Source organism: Desmodus rotundus, chromosome 7, assembly GCF_022682495.2.
Source record: "Desmodus rotundus isolate HL8 chromosome 7, HLdesRot8A.1, whole genome shotgun sequence".
Lineage (NCBI taxonomy): Eukaryota > Metazoa > Chordata > Mammalia > Chiroptera > Phyllostomidae > Desmodus > Desmodus rotundus.
In genome coordinates this window covers 69,119,775-69,142,293 of record NC_071393.1, presented here as the reverse complement: position 1 = coordinate 69,142,293, position 22,519 = coordinate 69,119,775, and the positions used below count along the sequence as shown (strand labels likewise).

Genomic DNA, 22,519 nt, shown 5'->3' with positions numbered 1-22,519 from the left:
TCTAAAATCAAAAAACACATCCTCAAGTGAGAATGTAAAAAAAAAAGCCCTGGGCCTTAAACAGGAACCATACTACTGAATTGAATCAGTTAGGAAGCCAGACCCTGAACAAGAGATCAGTAATATCTTGCATGTTTGTCCCTGGAATCTAACAGCCACCAGGGACAGGTTAAAAACCCGAAGCACTACTTGATGGTGGGGCCGAGAAGAAAATGCCTCGGTCTGCTCCGGCTCTTCTAAAGATGGGTACTTTTGGGTAGATTGCACCTGTGAGAAGAGCTCTACCTTGTCGGCCAGAAATTAAGATCTAGAAATGAAGAGAGATCACAGTGTCGAGTTCTCCTGATCCCATAGACAAAAATGTTTGATTTCACCACTCTACCTTCCCTCCCTGGTTGGCCTAGATGATTATAGTAGTCAGAAGGCCATATAGGGAGAGTCCAGAAGTTGGCCCTGTACCTAACGGTGAACAAATGTGGTCAAAGCCTTCTGTTGGGAATTCTGCCTGCCACCTGGATAACTCTGGAACCCCACTGCTCCCCAGTGAACTAATACATGAGAAGTCAGTGGGGTGGGGCAAGATGCTGCTATGTAACTAGACCTAGAAATCCAATAGGCATAATCCCCAATGGAGCTTTAGAGAAAATTTCCAGCAACCATTTAGGAGACTGGGACTAGATGATGAGTTGGAGATGGTCCAACTGCCTTAAGTAAAATACAGCTGTACTCTGTTCCACTTTCTGATCCCAACTCACCACTCCCCACCTCCAGCCTCTGTCACCCTGCCTTCAGAAGTTGTGTAGCAAAATATACGAGAGGCTGCAAATATTTTTCTGGAGAAGATTTATGATAGGAAGAAGAGGATTTCATTCATCAAAAATCCTCTTAGAAAGGGAGAGCTGTTGTCTTCGTTGGAAAATTTCTGTGATAATTGCTTAGGGGTAGACATTGACCCCTGAGGAGGTACAGATTTTAGTGAATTATCTGCTAGAAGCAACTGGATTGTTTTTATCAGTTGCTCCACAGAAGAAGGAAAAAGAGAAAAGAGGAAATATAAGAGGTGGAATAAAAACAGGAAATGTGAGCTCTCTGCTATGCTGATCACTTGGAGGCAGGAAAAGGCTTTAACAAGCAATACAACTTAGTTTTAAATGTTCTGCCTTAAAAATGTTCCAAAAGGGACATGAAAGATGCTGAAAGTATGGATCTCTTTTGAGTGCAAGTATTTTGGATGCACTTGGTGGTGGCTCAGCTGCTCCCAGGACCCACGTCCTCTAAGCTGAAGCCTTATTTACTAGTGACTCCTAAATCTTAAGCGAAGTGTTTTTTAAAACACATACACACAACTTAATGTGAATGGATGTTTTTCTAGAAACTGATGAAGAAGCTAAGTTCTATACTCAATTCTATACTCAACGTGTTATTGCTAAAAAGAAGATAGCCTAGAGGTCAAGGACAACACAAGAGAATAGATGCACACTAGGAGCGAACTGCAAGAACTCACAGGTATCATGAAGACAGTCTCAGGCCACAGAACTGGATTTTCATCCAAATTATTTGAGGAGTAGGCAGCCCTCTGCTCACAGTGTGGCTGTTCTAATTTTGCCTCCTTCATGTCATTTCCTACATTACGTCTGAGTGAGTTTTCTAAGACGCAAATCTAAACATGCCTTACCTGCGATCGAAATTCTTCAAAAATTTCCAATTCTTATTGAATTAAAAGAAGAAAAAGAAAAAATTTGTTGGGAATTTAAGGCCTTTCCCAGCTTCTTGCAAAGAGCCTGGTGAGTGGTAGGGGTTCCAAATGGGGAGCGTGGATGAGCAGAGCTGGCTCTCTCATCACTATTAGATGTCAACTCAAAAATCACAGAAATTCTCAGTAAGGTCAGCCCTGGCTATCTCCTAAAAAGCCAACAAGCCCTCTCCCCCAGATTTTCATAACCTCCTTCTGTGCTTATTTTTCTCCTCAGTTCTTATCAATACTGAACATACTATATATGATATATTTTACTTTATTGTCTATCTCCCTCAGTAGGCATATAAATATATAAAATATCAACTATGAATATGAACTCTATGAAGACAGGGATTTTTTCTTTTTCTTTTTTTTAAATATATTTATTGATTATGCTATTACAGTTGTCCCATTTCCCGCCCCCCCTCACTCCACTCCATCCTGCCCGCCCCCTCCCTCCCACATTCCCCCCCTATAGTTCATGTCCATGGGTCATACTTATAAGTTCTTTGGCTTCTACATTTCCTACACTATTCTTACCCTCCCCCTGTCTATTTTCCACCTATCATCTATGCTACTTATTCTCTGTACCTTTCCCCCCCTCTCCCCCTCCCACTCCCCTATTGACAACCCTCCATGTGATCTCCATCTCTATGGTTCTGTTCCTGTCCTAGTTGTTTGCCTAATTTGCTCTTGTTTTGGTTTTAGGTGTGGTTGTTAATAACTGTGAGTTTGCTGTCATTTTTACTGCTCATATTTTTTATCTTCTTTTTCTTAGGTAAGTCCCTTTAACATTTCATAGAATAAGGGCTTGGTGATGATGAACTTCTTTAACTTGACCTTATCTGAGAAGCACTTTATCTGCCCTTCTTTCTAAATGATAGCTTTGCTGGATACTGTAATCTTGGATGTAGGTCCTTGCCTTTCATGACTTGGAATACTTCTTGCCAGCCCCTTCTTGCCTGTAAGGTCTCTTTTGAGAAATCAGCTGACAGTCTTATGGGCACTCCTTTGTAGGTAACTGTGTCCTTTTCTCTTGCTGCATCTAAGATTCTCTCCTTCTCTTTCATCTTGGCGAATGTAATTATGATGTGCCTTGGTGTGTTCCTCCTTGGGTCCAGCTTCTTTGGGACTCTCTGAGCTTCCTGGACTTGAAGACAGGGATTTTTAACTCTAATTTGTCCACTCCTCTATCTCCAGTACTTAGAACAGGAATTGGCACAAAGCAAGTGCTCAATAAAGTAAATGTAGGATGGCTGGATAGGTAGATGAATTGTTAAAACCTCATCTCAAAGACCATGTCCACCTGAAGTTCCTCAGGCAGATTTAAGTAGTCCCCATGCCCACACCTGCCCCATACATGTCTTCTCCTGTTATACCATACTTCTTTGTCTGTACATTGTTCTGTGCTGAAAACTGCATTGAAATGCAGGGCCTCACTCTTTCCTCTTTTCTTCTTAGAAGTGAATCCCTTGTGTTTGACACACGACATATCATTACATAAATGAATGATTGATTATATTCCCCATTTTACGATGGTGAAACAGAGGTTCAGAAAGGTTAATGGCCTGTAAGGACACACACAAAGAGGTTGCAGAGATAAGATACTAACCCAAATGTTTGCCATGATGTCCCTTTACTTTTCCTTACCACTATTCCCATCTCTCCCTTTGATGTCCTGTCCCACCTCCACATATTCTACTTATCCATATTATACCCTTTACAAGGTTCTTGTTCAAATCTCACCTAATAAAAACTTCCTGATGACTCTTATTGATGTTAATTTCTCCCCTTTTCCCGGAAGTCTTCTGAGACCGATGTCAAGGTAAATGCGGAAGGTTATGAGGTAGGCTGTGGTCTTGGAAAACAGCTTATCCACATCCCATCTGTGTTCCACTCTCCATATTCATGTTCTCAGTGCAAAGGCCTATTTATTTTGCAGGTAATGTACCCTCTGTTATTCCCCAGCCTCAGGTAATATTGTCTCATGATCTGCATTTCTCTCCTAAGAATTTACGTGGCTGGTGATGGATGCAATTGTTTGCATGGTTTGGCTGACCTGATCTCTCAGGAGAATCTGTAGAACAGAGCAAGTTTCCAAGGGTTATTTGAACAAACAGAATCCCACCGTAGGAATAGCACCCAGCGCACCTAAAACTTGACTGCTTTTCTCTCCATTTTTGCTTCTGTTGGAAGTTGGGGCTTCAAACATTCCTAAACACGACTCTTTCAAGGTATCTACATAGAAGGAAAAGCTCATTTTCTATTAGTCATTTCTTCATGTTATAACATCCAAAGTAGAGATTTACTTATCATTGGTCCAACATCTCCCTTTTTAACATTAGAAATAACAACTATTATTGTCAGTGATCCTTTAAAAGTAATGTAAAAAGTTGCAGTAAAAAAAAAAAAATGTGCATGTGGAGGACCCAAGATGATGGAGGAGTAAGTGGAAGCTACACTAGCCTCCTCCTAGGACCAATCTGGAATTTACAACCAGATTGTAGAAAAATTATCCTGAATACACAGCTGAACAATAGCTGGAGAGAAGCCTTATAACCAAGGACAGACAGAAGAAACCACTTTATCACAATGAGACTGGTAGGGAATGAGGAGGAGACACGAGAGGGCTGGCTGGGCTCCCACAGGTGGCAGCTGAAGCCCTGGAGGGATATTTCAGTAGCAGTGGGGGTTACTCCTAGAAGTGTGGGGTCTAAACCCTAAGCTGGGATCCCCAGGTTATGGCACCAGAGCCAGGAAAGGAACCCAGATAACACTGAGCTGTGAAAAGCGGCAGGGTTTCTGTATACCAGGGGCAGATGATTGGAAATGCAGAGAGCCTCCTAAAGGGCCAACACATAAAATTTTGTTTGCAGCCACTTAGCCAGCAAAGGGAAGGCAGAGTGGAGTAGAGATACTTTCAGAGTCTGGGACTAGACTCTGAGGGTAGAACTGAAGGAAGAGCCACCAGGATCCCTGTGCTGAGTCATTCCCTATACTGCAGAGGCCATCTTTCTCAGACAGAGCACTCCCCTCCAAGGGGCATCAGCCTGAGGGAAAGCAATAGCTCCACCCACAGGAATTACTCTGCCCCATCCTATGAGGCTTAAGTCCAGCTATGGAGTATAGCTTGAGGCTATACCAGTGATTAGTTAAATAACTAAGATGGATCTCTGGGTGCTCAGAGACATCAGCTGCCCTTCCCCTAAGCCTGGTGCTGATAAAGGTGGCCTGGGTGTACAGCTTGGTTCTTTCTGCACACAAACAAGCCCAGAAGAGCGAGCCACATGTGTGGATCGCTGATAGCTCTGAACAGGTTGACCAGGGCCAGTCACAAGCAGCATCTGACAAAGGCATACAACAGAGTCTTTGCAGATCTACCTAAAACAGAAACAAATCCAAGGAAGAAGCCAAACTGGAAAGATGAAGAAACAGGCCCCCAAAGAAAGAAAAAGAGAACTCTCCAGAAAAAGAACTAGATGAAATTGGGGCAAGCCATTTATCAGAAAGAGAGTTTAGAGTAATGATTTTAAGGATACTCAACAACATGAAAAAAGACATAGAAATCATAAAGAGGACCAGTCAGAAATAAAGAATGCAATATCTGAAATAGATAATACACTGGAAGGAATAAACAGTAGGTTAGATAAAGCAGAACATCAAATCAGTGATTTGGAAGACAGGTAGAAAAAAACATCCAAGCAGAGCAGCAAAAAGAAAAAAGATTTTTAAAAAATGAGGAGAGCTTACAAAATATTGTGGACAACATAAAGCATAACAACATCCACATCATGGGACTAACAGGAGAAGAGAGCAAGCAAGGGATCCAGAACCTATTTGAAGAAATAATGATGGAAACAGCCTAACCTAGTGAAGGAAAAAGACACACAACTCCAGGAAGCTTGAAGAGTCCCAAACAAATTGGACCCACAGAGGCCTACACTGAGACACATCATAATTAAAATGATCAGGCTTAAAAGCAAGGAGAGAATCCTAAAAGCCACAAGGGAAAAGCGGGTAGTTACATACAAGGGAGCAGCAATTAGACTGTCATCTGATTTCTCAACAGAAACATTTCAGGCCAGAAAGCAGTGGCATGAAATATTCAAGGTGATGAAAAGCAAGAACCTACAAGTAAGACTACTTTTCCCAGCAAAGCTATCATTTCAAATCAAAGGAAAAATAAGGAGCTCCTCAGTCAAAAAAAAAGTAAAGGAGTTTGTTAACATCAAATTATACTGCAACAGTTGTTAAAGGGCTTGCTTTAAGGAGCAGAAAAAGAAAAAAGAGATAAAAACAGGAAAAAGTCTAAAAATAAAATGGCACTAAATGCATATCTACCAATATTCACCTTAAATGGAAATGGCTTAAATGCTCCAACCAAAAGACAGAAGGTAGCTCAAGGGATAAGAAAACAAGACCCATATATGTGGCTCTTGCTGCCTCCAAGAGTCCCATTGCAGAACAAAATATAAACACAGACTAAAAGTAAAGGAATGGAAAAAGATTTCATGCAAATGGAAAGAAAAAAAGCATGGGTAGCAGTACTTATATCTGGCAAAATAGACTTTAAAACCAAGGCTATAGTAAGAGACAAAGAAGGACACTACAAAATGATAAAGGGAATAAGGAAACAAGAGGATAGAACCCTAGTGCACATTTATGCACCCAATGGAGGAGCACCTAAATATGTGAAGCAAACTTCATAGACATAAAGGGAGAGATCAAGAGAAATACACTCATAGTGAGGAATTTTAACATACCATTGACTTCAGTGGATGGATCTTCCAGGCAGAAAATCAATAAGGAGACTATGGCTTTAAATGACAGACTGCATCAAATGGATTTGATATCCTCAGAGCCTTTCACCCCAAAGCAGAAGAATATACATATTTTTCAAGTGCACATGGAACATTTTCTAGGATATACCACATTTTAGGACAGAAAACAAGTCTCAATAAATTTAAGGTGATTGATATCATATCAAGCATCTCTACTGACCACAATGCTATGAAACTAGAAATCAATCACAAGAACACTGAAAAACACACAAAGACATGGAAGCTAAATAACATGTTATTAAACACTGAATAGGACAACAAGATAAAGGAATTAATCAAAAGATACCTTGCCCTGGCTGATGTGGCTCAGTGGATTGAGCACCAGCCTGCAAACCAAAGGGCTGCTGATTCCATTCCCAGGAGGGCACATGCTTGGGTTGTGAGCCACATCCCTAGTAGGGGGCTCGCAAGAGGCAACCACACATTAATGTTTCTCTCCCTCTCTTTCTCCATCCTTTTACCTCTCTCTAGAAATAAATAAATAAAATCTTTAAAGAAAAGATACCTTAATACAAATGAAAATGAGGACAGATTAATCCAAAATCTGTGGGACACTGGGAAAGCAATCCTAAGAGGGAAATTCATAGCATTACACACCTGTCACATAAAACAAAAAGAAGCTCAAATAAACAATTTAACTTCACACTTAAAGAAACTCAAAAAAACCCAAAACACCCCAACAAAGCCCAAAGTTAGCAAAATAAAGGTAATAATAACAATAAGAGCAGAAATAAACAAAATAGAGTCTTAAAAAAAGATACAAAAATATCAATGAACCCAAGAACTGGTTATTTGAAAAGATAAACAAGATTGATAACTTTTTTCAATTTATTTTATTTTATTTTATTATGTTGTTCAAGTACAGTTGTCTCCATTTTTGCACCACTACTTCTCCCGCCCCACCCACCCCCACCTCTCATCCTCAATCCTACCCCCTCTTTGGCTTTGTCCATGGGTCCTTTATACTGTAACGTACTACACATAAACCCTTAATTGTGACTACATAAAATGTTGATATAATTTGGGAAGCAGTCGTGAATTAAAAGAGCAGGTCTAGTATTTGACTTCCTGTGTTCAAATCAAATCTCCGTGATTTATCAGAGGTGTGATGTTGAGTAAGTTCCTTAATGTCTGGGCCTCATTTTCCTTATCTTAAAATGGGATCCTATCGTTTCATAAAGTTATTGTATTTAATATAAACACAGGAATTAATAAATGGTAGTAACTATTTGAGGCTTACTACGCACTAGGCATTATGTTCAACACTTTATACACTCATCTGTCAGAGCAAGCTGAAGAACCTAAGACGCTAAGCACAGATATTTGAACATAGTAGACTACCAAATGGGTATATTGAATAAATAGGGCTCAAAGAAACCAACAAGGTCCACAGCTGGCAGGCCAGTGGTAGAGCCGGGAGTGGAGCCCAGTTATGTCTGACCACAAAGTCCATATCTCTGACCCCTACGCCGTATCTGACAATATACAGTGTGCTGAGTTCAGTGCTAGCATGGGAAGCCCCTAGTGCGTGGCGTTTTGTTCACCACTGGCCTCCTGCGTTAGAGGGGACAAGGCGAATAGGTTTTGAAGGCTGGCTCGCCAGTTTCCAGTCTCGCCTTTTGCCCAATGGTCAGGGCTACAGATTTCCCTAGTCGAGACTTAGGGTTGAGGTGAAAAATGCACCCTTCTTCACTCCTCTGTTCTCTTCCCCCAGGCAATGGAGGTGCGCGGTGAGTGGCGCTGTGTTTGGGGACACAGCTGCCTCTGAATATCCTGTTCCCCACGAAACTGGTCGCACCGGAGCAACAGAGGCCCTAAGGTGCGGAGGAGCGTGTTTCCAGCCGGACCGCGTCCCTGGGTGCTCCCAAGTGCTGCGCTTGCGCACTCAGCCCATCGCCGCCGCGACGGCCTTGCGGACCGGGGCTTGCTGCTTTGAACTTGAGCTTGTAGCCTTCGTGACTCCTGGGCCCTGAGATGTGCGGCTGCCGGGTCAGTGCCAGCCGCAGGTTCGTGAGGAGCACGTCAGGATCCCAGGTGTGAGGTGGAGCGAGCCCCGGGAAGGGTCGGACCTGCCTGGATCCCTCCAAGGTGCTTAGGGACCCAGGACAGGGACGCCACGACCTCAGCTCCTTTTCCTTTCCCCCTTCCCCGCGCCTTGACTGTGTCTCGCGGAGAGTGGGGATCGCTGAGAGGAAGGCCCAGTGAGACTGCTTTTCCTTTGCTGTGACGGTTGTATAACATAAGGCATATTTTCCTCGCTGCGGCGAAAGCGATTTACACCCTTGCTTGCCCTTCCTTTCCTGTTGTGGGATTTTGCAGTCTCGGGACTCTGCTACACCCCTAGGTGCTTATTGGTGGTGGACGATTAGGGCAACGGCTAGAAATCAGGATCCTTTCTCCAGTGCATTCCCCCTGGCAGGGGGAGGTGAGGGTTCAGGGCCAAGAGAGTGGGTAGGGGTGTCGGGGAAGAGAAACTAGAGTGAGGGAAACGCTGTAAAAAATGTCCCCAGAGATTATTCCCTAACTGAAAGTTGTCTAAGTTTCTCTCAGGTCTTTCGTTTCTACTTCATTGACTTTTGTGATATCCTTACTTCGTTTTCATGTTGTTAGTGAAGGCTAGAAAACTAACAAGTTTTCAGCCTTGAAGCAACCTTGGAGGTTTTCGAGACCAGTTTTTATAGACTTCTAATGATTATATCTTGCTGTTGTCAGAAGTTTTCAGATCGAACCATTGAGGTTTACTATTTTATTTTTACTTTCCGTTTAACATAGGAGAAATTACACAGTTTGGGTTAAAAAAAAAAAAAAGAATATATATTATTGACCAAAAGAATCCGTTGGGAACACAGAGAATCAGTTGAAGTGGGATTTGGACCTCTATCAAATTAATGCTCATCCAGTATAAGTAGGTAGAGGACTACACTTGGAGCACTGGGGATCCCTGAGCTGTCACTTATAAATAGGAGATGAGATCACTGCTTGCCACCAATAGCACTAACAATAAAGAGCTCCCAGTAAGTGTTTTCCCACGTGGTTTGGAGGCCAGTGACAATAGTATCCATTCTTAGTCCTAGTGGTGGATTATCAACCATAGCCTCTTTGGCACAGGAGCTATAGAGAGTCAATTCCTATTATAATCAGAGATGGTTGTTTGTGTGTGGTTCTAGTGTGGGATATATTTTTTAAGTGTTTCACAGACACTATTAAAGGGCAGGAGAAATATACAATAGGAATTGAGTAGTTCAGCCCCAGGCCAAAATCCTTTGTGTGATCTTTCAGACCCAACCAGATAGTTGCAAGGCTTTCAGATAGTTGCAAGGCTTTGCCTGGCTGTCTTGGGTGGGGAGGTGGGGAGCTGGGGAGCTCCCACACCCCCAACACATACCAGTCTTGTGCCTGGTCAGTGCATTGCAGTTTTCTGGAAGGAGTTGCAGTTAGGGACTCATCCTTTCCTCCCATTAGCCATGCAGGTATTATACTACATTCCTGGCTCAGGTACCTCAATTTCGAGGGCCTTGGCTGAGGCATTTCCCAGGTGCCTCCACCAAGACCTTATTGGGAGGGGACTGCCGTTACCGATGCACTTTTCTCCCTTTTGACCCAGGACCTTTCCACTCCTAGCCCTTCCTTCCTCCCTGGCCTGGACGACCTGTCCATAAAGAGGCAGAAGCCTTTCGTTTGCGCCACCTCAGCAGTAAGATGATGTGTGTGCACTACATCTACCTGACCCTCACCTAGTGTCATTCCATTTAGCCTTTTCCTGCACTGTCACAGTAAGTGAACAAAAGCTTGAATATTTTTTTCAGTTTGGCTCATTGTTTTAATTGACCACATCAACACCTGATTGCTTGACAGGAATTAAACGAAGTACCAAGTTCTTGGCAGTTCACTGGATTCATGACTTAATTTTAATCTTCATAACTGTTGCAGTGTCCATGTGTTTAGGGATATGGAGGTTGTTCACCGGTAGTTTCTCCAACTTGGTGTCATGCAAATGAATATTAATAGCACCAGCAGCTGATTGTTCTTGACACGGATATCTGGGTATTCAAAAAATTAATATAATGGCTTGCAGTCAGATTATTTTGCATAAATATCTGTGGTATATTTCATTTGACCTCTAATTAGATTTTTGATAAATAGTTTGGGCTTATATGGGCCAATTGAACAAAAGCAGAAACTGTTGTTTTTCTTAGTAATCCTGTCTCATCCTTAGGCACTTCAAATAAAGTGATTGATTTGTTGTGGGTTCCTCTGTCTAATGTTGTGTGAAGAAGTATGTCAGGAACAGCCTTCACAAACGTTTTTACCTCTTCCTATGGCAGTTTCACAAAACAGTATTTGTCCTTCCTATATGTCATACAGTCTCATGCAGTCTGATATTTTATACTCTGTTTTATTAAACAAAAATGCTGATCATGATCCACTAAATTGATTTCATCATCCATTAATGGGTAGTGGCATGCAGTTTGAAAAAAACTAATAAAGCAACTAGTAGGAGATATTTGCTCAACAAATAAATTGTGATTTTATTTTTGTCTCTGATTTAGGTGCTGAAGAGAACCACACAGGGGGTGTGTTTGTGATTTTTGTGTTTAAGGTGTCTCCTAGGAGAGGACAGTAAATAGCAAATAGCATATATGTTGGATGTGGGCTAAATCAATGGACAAAAGAACCCTTTGTTTCTGGTAAAATTGTCAACTCTGATCTCAACTAGAAGATAAAAAATTAGAATGAGAGAGGTAGAACAGTGTTTTTTGTTTTCTTTTCTTTTAAATCTCTGACTTCCTTATTCAAGGAGAATGCAGTAGTAGAAGAAGGATAAGAAGAAAATTGGCTCATAAAAGAAGGGAAGATGGGTTGTAAGATGGTTGTGAAAGTACCTTTTTTATGTGTCCTACATAGGTAGGACACATTAGAGAGAAAAGTTTTATCTTTATATTAACTCTGAAAACAAAATTATCCTTTTATTACATTGCCTAAAAAGTGAACCACACAAAACTTTCAAGTTAACCATAGACAGATATATGTAGCCAGTTTGTAGACTTCATTGCTTGTCTTTTAGGAATTGAACAACAAAATGGAAAGGAAAAATAAAAGGAACTATAGATTTAGTTAGTGTGTTTATCTCTTAGTCAGAAACCCTACAACTAATATTAGATAGAGAAGGATAAAGTTTCCAAATTTGATTAGTGTTGAGCTTAAATAATACCTTAACATTTATATCGTTTCAGTTTTCCAATAGGCTCAGAAGCATCAGGAGGCATTTTTTCTCCATTTTACAGATGAGGAATATGTTTTTCCTTCTTCCTGTCACCAAGATTATATGGTGGAAAATCTAGGGCTAGAACCCAGATTTTCTCCCAGTTGTCCATGTTGTCTTTTGGTCCAAAGACGTAATCGAGAATAAATAGTACTATTGATGTGGCTAAGGAATCTAACTTTGATAAATAAAATACTCCATTCTCAAGTCATGTTTAGAGTATGCCATAATTGAATGCAAATACATCATATTTTTAGTATTATATTTTAATTCTTAACACTGTTTACCTTACAAGCCCAAAGTTTTTAAAAAATGATAAGCAACTGTATATTGATGAATCTACTTAAGAGTGAACTAGGAAAAATGGAATTAAAAGGTCTACTTAATGTTAAAAAATTCAGTTGAGTCTCATTTTAATATAGCATCTTAATTAGAAATGTAGCTTCAAATTATATAGATTTTTTAATATTTCTTTTAAAGACTCATTATTTATATGTGTGAAATTATTTTTATGATTCTAAATATTCATCTGAAATGGATATTAACTTTTAAGCACAAGAAAAGTCCAGATCTTTTTCTTATCCTTAACATTTTAGGCAAAGGTCAATTTAAATTATTTATTTTCATATGAATAAACAATTTTTAAGTTAATACATTTTTATTTTTAATTTTTAGACATCTGTGGAGATTAAGAATACTATGGAGTTCATCGGAATATACCACTGAAGAATTCGATGGCTGAAAACAATTTAAAAATGCTAAAGATTGAACAGTGTATAGTAGCCAACAGACTACCAAGAAACAGGCCATATATTTGCAACATTTGCTTCAAGCACTTTGAAACCCCATCAAAGTTAGCCAGGCATTACCTCATTCATACTGGTCAGAAGCCGTTTGAATGCGATGTGTGTCATAAAACCTTCAGGCAACTAGTTCATCTGGAGAGACATCAACTAACTCATAATCTGCCTTTTAAATGCAGCATTTGTCAGCGCCACTTTAAAAATCTGAAGACGTTTGTGAAGCACCAACACCTTCATAATGAAACCTACCAGAATGATGTTAAACAGGTCAGAAGATTGCTGGAGGCCAAGCAAGAAAAACCAGTGTATGGAATGTATCATACTTTTACCACAGAAGAGAAAAGGACGTTACACCCGTGTTCTGTGTCCGATCCCACCTACGGCCCTACAAAGAAAAGAAAGAATATTCACGCATGTACAATCTGCAGCAAGATGTTTCCATCACAATCAAAACTTGATAGGCATGCACTTATTCATACTGGTCAGAGGCCTTTTAAATGTGTCCTGTGCAGTAAATCTTTCCGACAGTCAACTCACTTAAAAATCCACCAACTCACACATTCAGAAGAAAGACCTTTTCAATGTTGTTTCTGTCAAAAAGGATTTAAGATTCAGAGCAAACTTCTAAAGCATAAACAAATCCATACCAGGAATAAGACTTTTCAGGCTCTTTCATTAAAGGTGAAGAGTCCAGAATCATACCCCCTGCCTAATAAATTAAACGCAAAGCAGGATGGTTTTGAAAATGGTGATATAGGTGAATCCGAGGAGAATAATCAACTTGATGTCCACTCTATTTATATCGTTCCTTTTCAATGTCCAGAGTGCGAAGAGTGTTTTGAATCAGAGCAGATTCTCAATGGACACAAGTGTTTTCCTGCCAGAAGTGGCAAAATTCCAAGCAGTTTCAAAAGAAGCCTCAACTATAAAACCATTGTTAAAAAAATCTTGGCCAAGCTGAAACGTGTTGGGAGTAAGAAATTAGATAATTTTCAATCTGCGAAAAAAGTATTTAAAAAAGGTTTCTTAAAAAACTGTGATTTTAGTTCTGGCGAGCAGAGCCCTGAACAAACCCAGAGGACATTTATGGGTTCTCTTGGCAAACATGGAACATACAAGAAAGTTGGCAATAAAAAGAAAGCATTGACTTTGCCATCTTCTTGGCAAAAACACTTCCAGAGCCAAAATGTGGGAAAAAACTTGAAGGGTATCCTTACGACAGAACACTTGTTAACAATGGATAATTCAGTGAATAATAAAGAAATATCTATCAGTGGTTCATCAGGTGAGGAATTCTTTGATAACTGTGAAGTGCTTCAGTGTGGTTTTTCAGTTCCAAATGAAAACATGCCTACTGGACATAAGATGTGTCCTTGTGACAAATGTGAGAAAGTATTTCCTTCCATATCCAAACTACAAAGACACTATTTAATTCATACTGGACAGAGGCCTTTTGCCTGTAATGTTTGTGGGAAGTCTTTTAGACAGTCAGCTCACTTAAAAAGACATAAATTAACTCATACTGAAAAGATTCCTTATAGAAGATCTCTTTGCCAAGTACAGTTTGACAAGTTGAGCAAACTTTTCATTCATCCAGGTGATAATGTTAACTATAATGCTTCCCAACAATGCCAGACTCTGGGTTTTCAAAAATGTGAGGCCCCAGATTTGGGTCAAACATCAGAAATAAAAGTTAAGGCAGAATCAGAGGATTTCATTCTTGGTACCCACTATAGGAACAGGCAGCCCCATCTCTCCAGTGCACTTCTGGAATCAGAGCAGAGCCTTCATAGCCGCTGCCGTAGTTATTCAGGACATACTGAGAAGAATGATGGCCTTCTTTACCCATGCAGTGTGTGTTCTAAAAGTTTTAGATCTCCTTCTAAACTGGAAAGACACTATTTAATTCATGCAGGGCAGAAGCCATTTGAATGCTCAGTTTGTGGCAAAACATTCAGACAGGCTCCTCACTGGAAGAGGCATCAACTTACTCACTTTAAGGAATGACCACAAGAAAAAGTAGTTGTCTTAAATTCAGGTATGTAACTGACAGGCCCACTAACACATTTGCAGTCTCTCTGGTGATCTTGTTCTTAAAGCCTGTATCATTTAAAATATTTTTAACAAAAGGCCTGCATTAGGTTGAATGATTTTATAAGCTGTTGCTTGTCTTGCAATATAGCTAAGATACATAGAAAATTAATATAATGTTTTAGGAACAGCCAGATTTTTAGAGGGAAGAACATGATTTGATGCCAGAAAGTATGCATGTATTTTATTGTAATATATACTTTGGCTGTATTGGAAGTGTTAAAAATCCATGATGCGGTACAAACAATTCAGCCTTGTTCATTTTTTAAAGGAATTATTCCTTGAGACATGCCATCTCCTGTTAGATACAGTTAAAACTGAGAGGCAAAAATTGGTTTTTGGCTGCAGCAAATAGCTCTACAAAATTTCATTTACTTTACGATTCATATGGAAGCACAGTTTTGTTCACTGATGGCTCAAATTCCATTGCATAACTTTTCTTGTAAGTTTAAAAAATATAAAGGCAATAAAATTGAAAATGGATGAGAATATCAGAATTATTTTCACTGGTCTTTTCCAAGCTATTTATTCTTAAGATTCTGTAGTAGCGTCACCTTCTTGTTCACAGGTGATTAGAATCAGCTTTTTGCCCAGCCTGCTGTTGTCTTTCCCAAAACAATTTAAAAGTAGGAGAGAGGCTGGATGCACCTCCACACATTTACATGTTTAATTGTCAGGAATATTGTCCAAGTGCCATAATCTTTTGATGATAGATATGCAGTGTTATATTTTTGAAGGAATAAATGTAATTTGTCTATTTGCTTATCGGGGATTGACAGCAGTTGATTTTTAAATTCACTTTAGTAGAACTTTCTTTTAATGTCTCTTAATTGAGTGGTCCTATGACTTAACTAAATATATTCTGTTAGTTTGATCAAAATGCAATGACTAGGTCTAGTTATAGTTTTTATTCCTCTGTTTTTTGTAAGATTCTGATTCTAAAGAATGTTATTTTGATCCTTAGTAAATTGTTATTTTAATTAGTAAGGTAATTATTCCTGTATAGGAATAAGATGCTAATAGAATTGAGGGTGTCATTTTTCTAAACAGTATTGTCATGATTTAGGAAATACTTCATCTTAAACTATAAAAGGCTTATCACAAAATGCCCTTCATATTTGCCATTTTTTATAAAAATCTTTCACATTTCCTAGCACTAAAAAAGAAAACCTTGATTTTTCTAAGGTGAAAAGAATAGGTGGGAATTTATCCTGGCACACTTAAATACAGTGATAAGCCCTCTATAAGAATGGATAAATGAACAATTTTAAGTTTTGCATCATACTACACGAACTATCTGTGTGTGGTGGTGGGGAGGGGGATCTTCTTCCCTTTTTTACAGGTGAAATTTTGAGAAACTTGGGTGTAATTTACAGAGATGAAACAGCACAGTACAGCTAAAATGCCCAACGATATACAAATATGCAGGAGAATCATGTTTTAAGGAAGTTCTTTTAGGTTTCCTTGAGATTCATTACTCCAGTGCAAGTGAAGTAGTTTATAGAATTTGCTTTAGGCAAAACTTTTCAAAAACACATCTATTACAGTAAGGCAAGTAATATATTATCTAGGAATAAAGGCTCAAGGGATTTTTTTCCCTTTTTATGTCTGAAATTATGTATTTGGGGATTTTCCTAAGCTACTAATATAATTTTATTTTAAGTAAATATCTTATATATTTCTTTCCCACCCAAACAGGGAGAGTCCTTAACAGTGTAGTGCTTGTATGATTATTAGATTTTTTTTGGCCCATGCCTTTTTAAGCTGTTTCATATTGAAAGTGGGAAACTGTACAAATTTTGTCAAAGATGTACTGTAGTGCTATTTGAAGTACCTGTAACAAAACACTTACTTACCTTTATTATCACTGCAAGCTTCTTGTGGAAACTTTCTAGGAGTGAAAGTAAACTGTATACATCCATGATAAGATTAAACTTTAGATATTAAATGATGATTTGCTGCATGCCAGAACTATTAATGTTGTTGAATCAGTTGCATTGGTTTTCTGAAAAGAAAAATAAACATTATAAATATCTTTAAAGAGAATTAGTAGAATTTTTTCTTTGGGTGATTGTAGCAGGTTGTAGCATGATTATTTAATGAAGTAATTTCATTGGCTGGGTTAGTGGAATTAATGTTTCTTGTTTTTTACTGCATTAGGTTCTACAATCTTAGGACAAAATGTCTATGTGTTGAATAAAAGTAGATGGTGGTTAAGATTCTTGAAAAATTCAAATTTCACAATATTTTTAAAATAAAGTTTCAAATTACACAGTTTGGGCTTTTTTTTTTTTAAGGGAAAATGACACAATACTAGATAAAGGTACCAATTATGAAACACTTTCCAGAGCCCACTCTAACCTACCTTGTATACTCAACTTCCTAAGATGGATATTTAGTCTTTTTTGTTCATATTATATTTTTTAAAGATTTTATTTATTTACTTTTAGAGAGGCAGGGAGGGAGGGAGAAAGAGAGGTAGAGGGAGGGAAAAACCCATGTGTGAGAGAAACATCAATCATGTCCCAGCTGGGCATATGCTCCAACTGGGGACTGGCCCATAGCCCAGTCATGTACCCTGGCCAGGACTCGAACCAGCAACCTTTGGCTTTGTGGGACGACACCCAACCCACTGAGCCACACTGGTCAGGGCTCATGTTACATTTCTTTGATAGCTTCTCATCACTCACAAAAGGATGTGTTAACTCCATTGCTTGCCGCATGATCTACCTGTATGCCATTTATCCTCTTTGACCTTCCTCTCCGGAGTTGTACTAAAGAAATGTAGAATTAGTTCCTCCAGTGCACAGTAGTCTTGTTCTTCTTCTTGCCTCCATCTTCTCTACTTACTATTAATTTAAATTTGATTTAGACTCACACTTTTCAAAGACATTTAGTTGAGCCAGATTTTATTGTTTTTCTCCATGATTATGAGAGAATACTAAAGTGTTCAAATCTGACTTGTAGAAAATAGATTTCTTTTCCCATGTTATGTAAGATAACCAATTAGAATTACAGACTTTTTAGGAACACTCTTAAGTCTGGACATCTCACAAGAATTCTTTGTTAGAAATAACATTTGGAAGGGTCTGTTTTATGATGCAGAATACTTGCTTTTTAGAAGCTTCAGGGAAAGGGAACATTTAATTCCTAGCTCGCTGAGATTTCTCTGATTGGCACTTTGAAGGGCTTAGAATTTCAGAGCTAACTGCAGGAATTCTATTAGTATTAAGAGAAAAAATAAAACTTAAAAGTGGTACAGTGGTACAATTAAATGGAATATGGAATGTGTAGTATTTTGTATCTACATTAGCAAACCTCTATGCATTCTCGGACATTTGAGCTCAAATACCTTCCTCTGGCAGCCTTTCTGATACACTCAGCACTCCATCCTCTGCACTCCCACTGCTTTTTGTTCATAATGCTATTGTCACTGCTGATCAGTGGTTTTCAAACTTTGGAATGCACTGGAATCATCTAGAGGTTTAGTTAAAGACACATTGCTAGCTGCATGCTCAGAGTTTTTGATTCAGTGTCAGGCCGGGCTTGAGAATTTGCATTTATACAGGTTAGCTGTTACCGCTGCATTGAGACTGCACTTTGAAAACCCTGAGCTAAACTGTGTGCTCCTAGAATGCAAGGGAATGCATCTTTTATGTTTTATATACACAGTTTAAAACCCTTTCTGTACATCTTGTTTGTACATCTTGATATCTTCAAATATATACTGAATGTACAGATGAAGAAACGAATGGAGCCATTCTTACAAACTCTTCACATTCTCCTTAAATCTATAACTTCATTTAGAGGTTTTCATTCATTCTTGGAATGAGCTTGCTTTCTAACCTGTTGAGATCAAATCCAACCCAATATGTACTCTCAAAACTTTCCCCTTCCTCACTCCATAATGTCTTTTTACCTCTACACCTTCCTTTTCTCACCGTATATCCTGGAATAATAATTTTCCTTCACTTTCTGAAGCTAGGTTTCCCTTACTCTCTTTTGGTACAAGGAACATTTTCAGTAGGCCCTTTGTTGTTTTTTTGTTTGTTTTGGGTTGGTTTTCTTTTGTTTGTTTTGTTGTTGTTATTGTTTTGTATGCTTAGGTTTCCCCTCTTCACCCCTCTGCCTAGGAAAGAAACAATGTATCCTATTCACTTGTGATGATTTTGGCTGTAACTGACAGAACAGCAGACTCAAACTGCTCTAGCAATAGGCATCTTCATTGGCTTACAGAACTTGAATTCCAGGGCCTAAACAAGCTCTGGGTTGTTAAATAATACAGTTGAGTTGACTCTGGTTCCTTTCATCTGCTCTGCCTTTCACAATGACAAAGGGTATTTCCCTTATGGTTTTTGTATGCTTTGTTCCCAATCAGGACCGTATACTTCCTTCATGAGGGTAGGGTGGGACAGCTTGCAAAAGAGATCCAGGAACTCTCACGAGAGTAAAGAACAACTTGCCCAGAAGCCTGCAGTAAACACTACCTCTCAGCTGCCAGAACTGCTTCACAGGCACACTCCTGAACCAACCACTGATGAGAGAGAGAGAACTACCTGGAGCTGGAGTGGAGGCTCAGCTTCTTTTCTTTGGGTACATGATTACCTGAAGACAATATGGACACTGGTCGAATCTGAGGTGGTGTTTGGAAAGAAGGGAGGATTTGATAGTCAATGATTTCCACTGCATCTAGCTTAAAAAGAGATAGCGATTGGGACAAACAGCCTGGTATTCTGGTAATTGTTTTATTTTGTTCTCTGCCTTTTGTAGACAAAGTTGTTGAAAATTCATTTTGCACCTTCTTGCTCATTGCCTCTTCACTCCCTAACTTCTTAGCCCTTTCTCCCCTAGAGATTTCCCTCACCACCTCTTGGGAGCTGCTCTGTGGATGATCATTGTTGTAGGCATTGTTAGTTGCAACCACAACATCGCTCCTTCACTGTGTAGCAGCAGAGTAGTCTGGTTAGGACGAACCTTAATTGCAGCTTCAGCAATAGGTCATTATCACCTAAGACTATCAAAATGTCCATATTTCCCTTTTCGTCATGACTATTCCGAAATGGGTAACCAAAGTCTAAGCCAGTCAACACCCAGCATTACCTCGGCTACAGTAATTAGCCCAGGAGTGAACACTGACCCAAGTTGATGTATCAGAGTGAAACCTCATACTTACTTCAGTGGTTAAAGAAAGAGGAGTGCAGAAAAGCTTTCTCTAATTTGACAGATGCAATCTGGTGAAGCAGTCAAACACAGAGCATGGGGTAGGAGGGACAGGGTCAGCAGAGCCAAAAGAATCATTGAAAAGTGGAGCTGGAAACCAATCAAAATGCCTGAAGCCTAACCTGTCTCGACCAGGGGTGTCCAACCTTTTGCATCTCTGGACCACACTGGAAGAAGAAGAGTTGTCTTGGGCCACACATTAAATACATTGCAACATATAATCACACAAAAAAATCTCATAATGTTTTAAGTAAATTACAATTTTGTGTGGGCCACATTCACAGCCATCCTGGGCTGCATGCGGCCCTTGGGCCCCAGGTTAGACACCCCCAGTTCATTTATTTTAAAGCCAAATTTGAATTACATTTTTTTTCTCACAACAAAAAGTCCCAACTAGTAATGGTCACCAATGGTCTCCTAATTGCCAAACTTATGGAGTTTTTGAAGTTGTCCTTTTAGCTTTCTTTCAAGCATTTCACACTATTGAAAATTGCGGATTTTGAAACTCTTTTTTCTTGATTACATGCTTCCTTTGCTTTCTCCCTTCTTTATTTACAAAACAGATTATAGAAGTCTTATAAAAATAAAAGAAAAATGATAAAATATACATTGTATAGTTTTAAAATGTTCAAACCCATCAGTCAAAACCTTGGCTAGGAGAAATGATAGGAAAATAATATAGGAGGGAGGGTGAGAAAGAGAAAGACACTATGATACTGCATTTTGTCATAGGTATTACAAATTAGAACCTCTTACATAGATCACCAGAAAGCTACATATGACCTGAAGCTTATTTGCTTAATATCCTCTTGGCCACAAAATTATAAGATAAATTATGAATTTAATAAATATTTAAATTGGTAAAAAAGAAAGAAAAAGAAAAGGAAAAACCCAGCTCATCACCACCTGGATTGCTTCCTGCTACCTCAAGCTGTTCCTCTGTAGAGAATAGAATCACCTCCTTTTAAAACCTGCTCTACCCTCTGTCTCCTCTATCGTGCTTTATGGTCCCACTATTCTTTAATTACTTAGAATGAAATTCTCTTTGTTCTATCTTTCCAGGGTTTTCCATGTTTATTCCTTCCTCTTCCTTTTTATTGCCAGAACCCAAATTTAGGCCTTTTGTGCTTTTGTCTTAGATTTGCAACAGCCTCCCAACTGGTATTCCCATCCTGGGTTACCCACTCTAACCCATCTAATATACTACCGAAAAGGCATCTTCCAAAAGTAGACCTCCGATCAATGGTTTTCCATTGCCTTCCACAGTAAACACAGTCTCCTATCCCTAGCTTTCCAGGCCTTTGACATGTTAAGCTTTATCGATTATTCCTAACCTAATATCCCCAGAGCATGGCCTGCTTTCTTTATCTGTGCTGTGACTATTCTAGAAATATTGTCCCTGCTGTTTTTCCCTATCAAAATGTTATCTACTTCAAAACTCATCACAAAAGCTATCCCTAAAATCTTATATTACCTCTCCCTTGTATTACAGACTATATTTGTAAATAAAATGTCAATAGATTTTATTATATATTCAAAATCTGTTGCATCTAAAATGGTGACCATGTGACTTCTGGCCAAGATGGAGGCATAGGTAGACACGCTGCGCCTCCTCACACAACCAAAAGAAGGACAACAATTTAAAAACAAAAAACAACCAGAACTGACAGAAAATTGAACTGTATGGAAGTCCGACAACCAAGGAGATAAAGAAGAAACATTCATCCAGACCAGTAGGAGGGGTGGACACTGGCCCAGTAGGAGGGGCGGAGACTGGCAGCCAGGTGGAGAGGACACAAGGCCACGGCTGGCAACCCAGCAAGGTGGCAGATTGTGGAGTGGGGTGGGCAAAGCTGCAGCTGGCTGGTGAGGCAGCAGCTGCTGGACCTGGTGACAGACCGCGCAACCCAGAGTTCCAGCTCAGGGAAATAAAGCCTCAAACCACTGATTGAAAACACCCTTGGGGGTTGAGGCGCCAGCAGGAAAAACTCCCAGCCTCACAGGAGAGTTCGTTGCAGAGACCCACAGGGTCCCAGAACATACACAAACCCATTCACTCAGGAATCAGCACCAGAGGCCCAATTTGATTGTGTGTAGTGGGGGAAGTGACTGAAAACTGGCAGAGAGTGGAGCAAGCGCCATTGTTCCCTCTCGTCCCCTCCCCCACATACAGCGTCACAGCAAAGTGACCAGCGTTCCCCCACCCTAGTGAATATCTAAGGCTCCGCCCCTTTATGTAACCCGCGCGCCAAGACAAAAAAAGAAAATGGCTCAAATGAAAGAACAGATCAAAGCTCCAGAAAAAATACAACAACAAAAACATAAGCGACAAAGAGATAGCCAACCTATCAGATGCACAGTTCAAAACACTGGTAATTAGGATGCTCACAGAATTGGTCGAATTTGGTTGCAAATTAGATGAAAAAATGAAGGCTGTGCTAAGTGAAACAAAGGAAAATGTACAGGGAATCAATAGCAATGGGAAGGAAACTGGGACTCAAATCAATGGTGTGGACCAGAAGGAAGAAAGAAACATCCCACTAGAAAAGAATGAAGAAACAAGGAC

At 39.5% G+C, this 22,519-nt stretch overlaps 1 protein-coding gene across 13 annotated transcripts; it reads left to right on the top strand.

The window, feature by feature from the left end:
* The first annotated feature begins 8,471 nt into the window (after nucleotides 1-8,471).
* On the top strand, nucleotides 8,472-15,050 carry ZNF770 (zinc finger protein 770). 13 transcript variants are annotated; one of them, XM_024568007.4, is made up of 3 exons: nucleotides 8,478-8,610; nucleotides 10,198-10,349; nucleotides 12,515-15,050. In XM_024568007.4, the coding sequence occupies exon 3, from the start codon at nucleotides 12,574-12,576 to the stop codon at nucleotides 14,647-14,649; it is 2,076 nt and encodes a 691-aa protein (XP_024423775.2). In that variant the 5' UTR covers nucleotides 8,478-8,610; nucleotides 10,198-10,349; nucleotides 12,515-12,573; the 3' UTR covers nucleotides 14,650-15,050. The 13 variants fall into 13 exon arrangements, with proteins under 13 accessions (XP_024423776.2, XP_024423775.2, XP_024423774.2 ...); XM_024568006.4 differs by having other exon boundaries at nucleotides 10,181-10,349; XM_045201822.3 differs by having other exon boundaries at nucleotides 8,478-8,664.
* The last annotated feature ends 7,469 nt before the right edge of the window (nucleotides 15,051-22,519 follow it).

What these genes read in the sequence shown, in the direction of transcription:
- ZNF770 (XM_024568008.4), top strand. Translation starts at nt 12,574, where the DNA reads ATGGCTGAAAACAATTTAAAAATGCTAAAGATTGAACAGTGTATAGTA.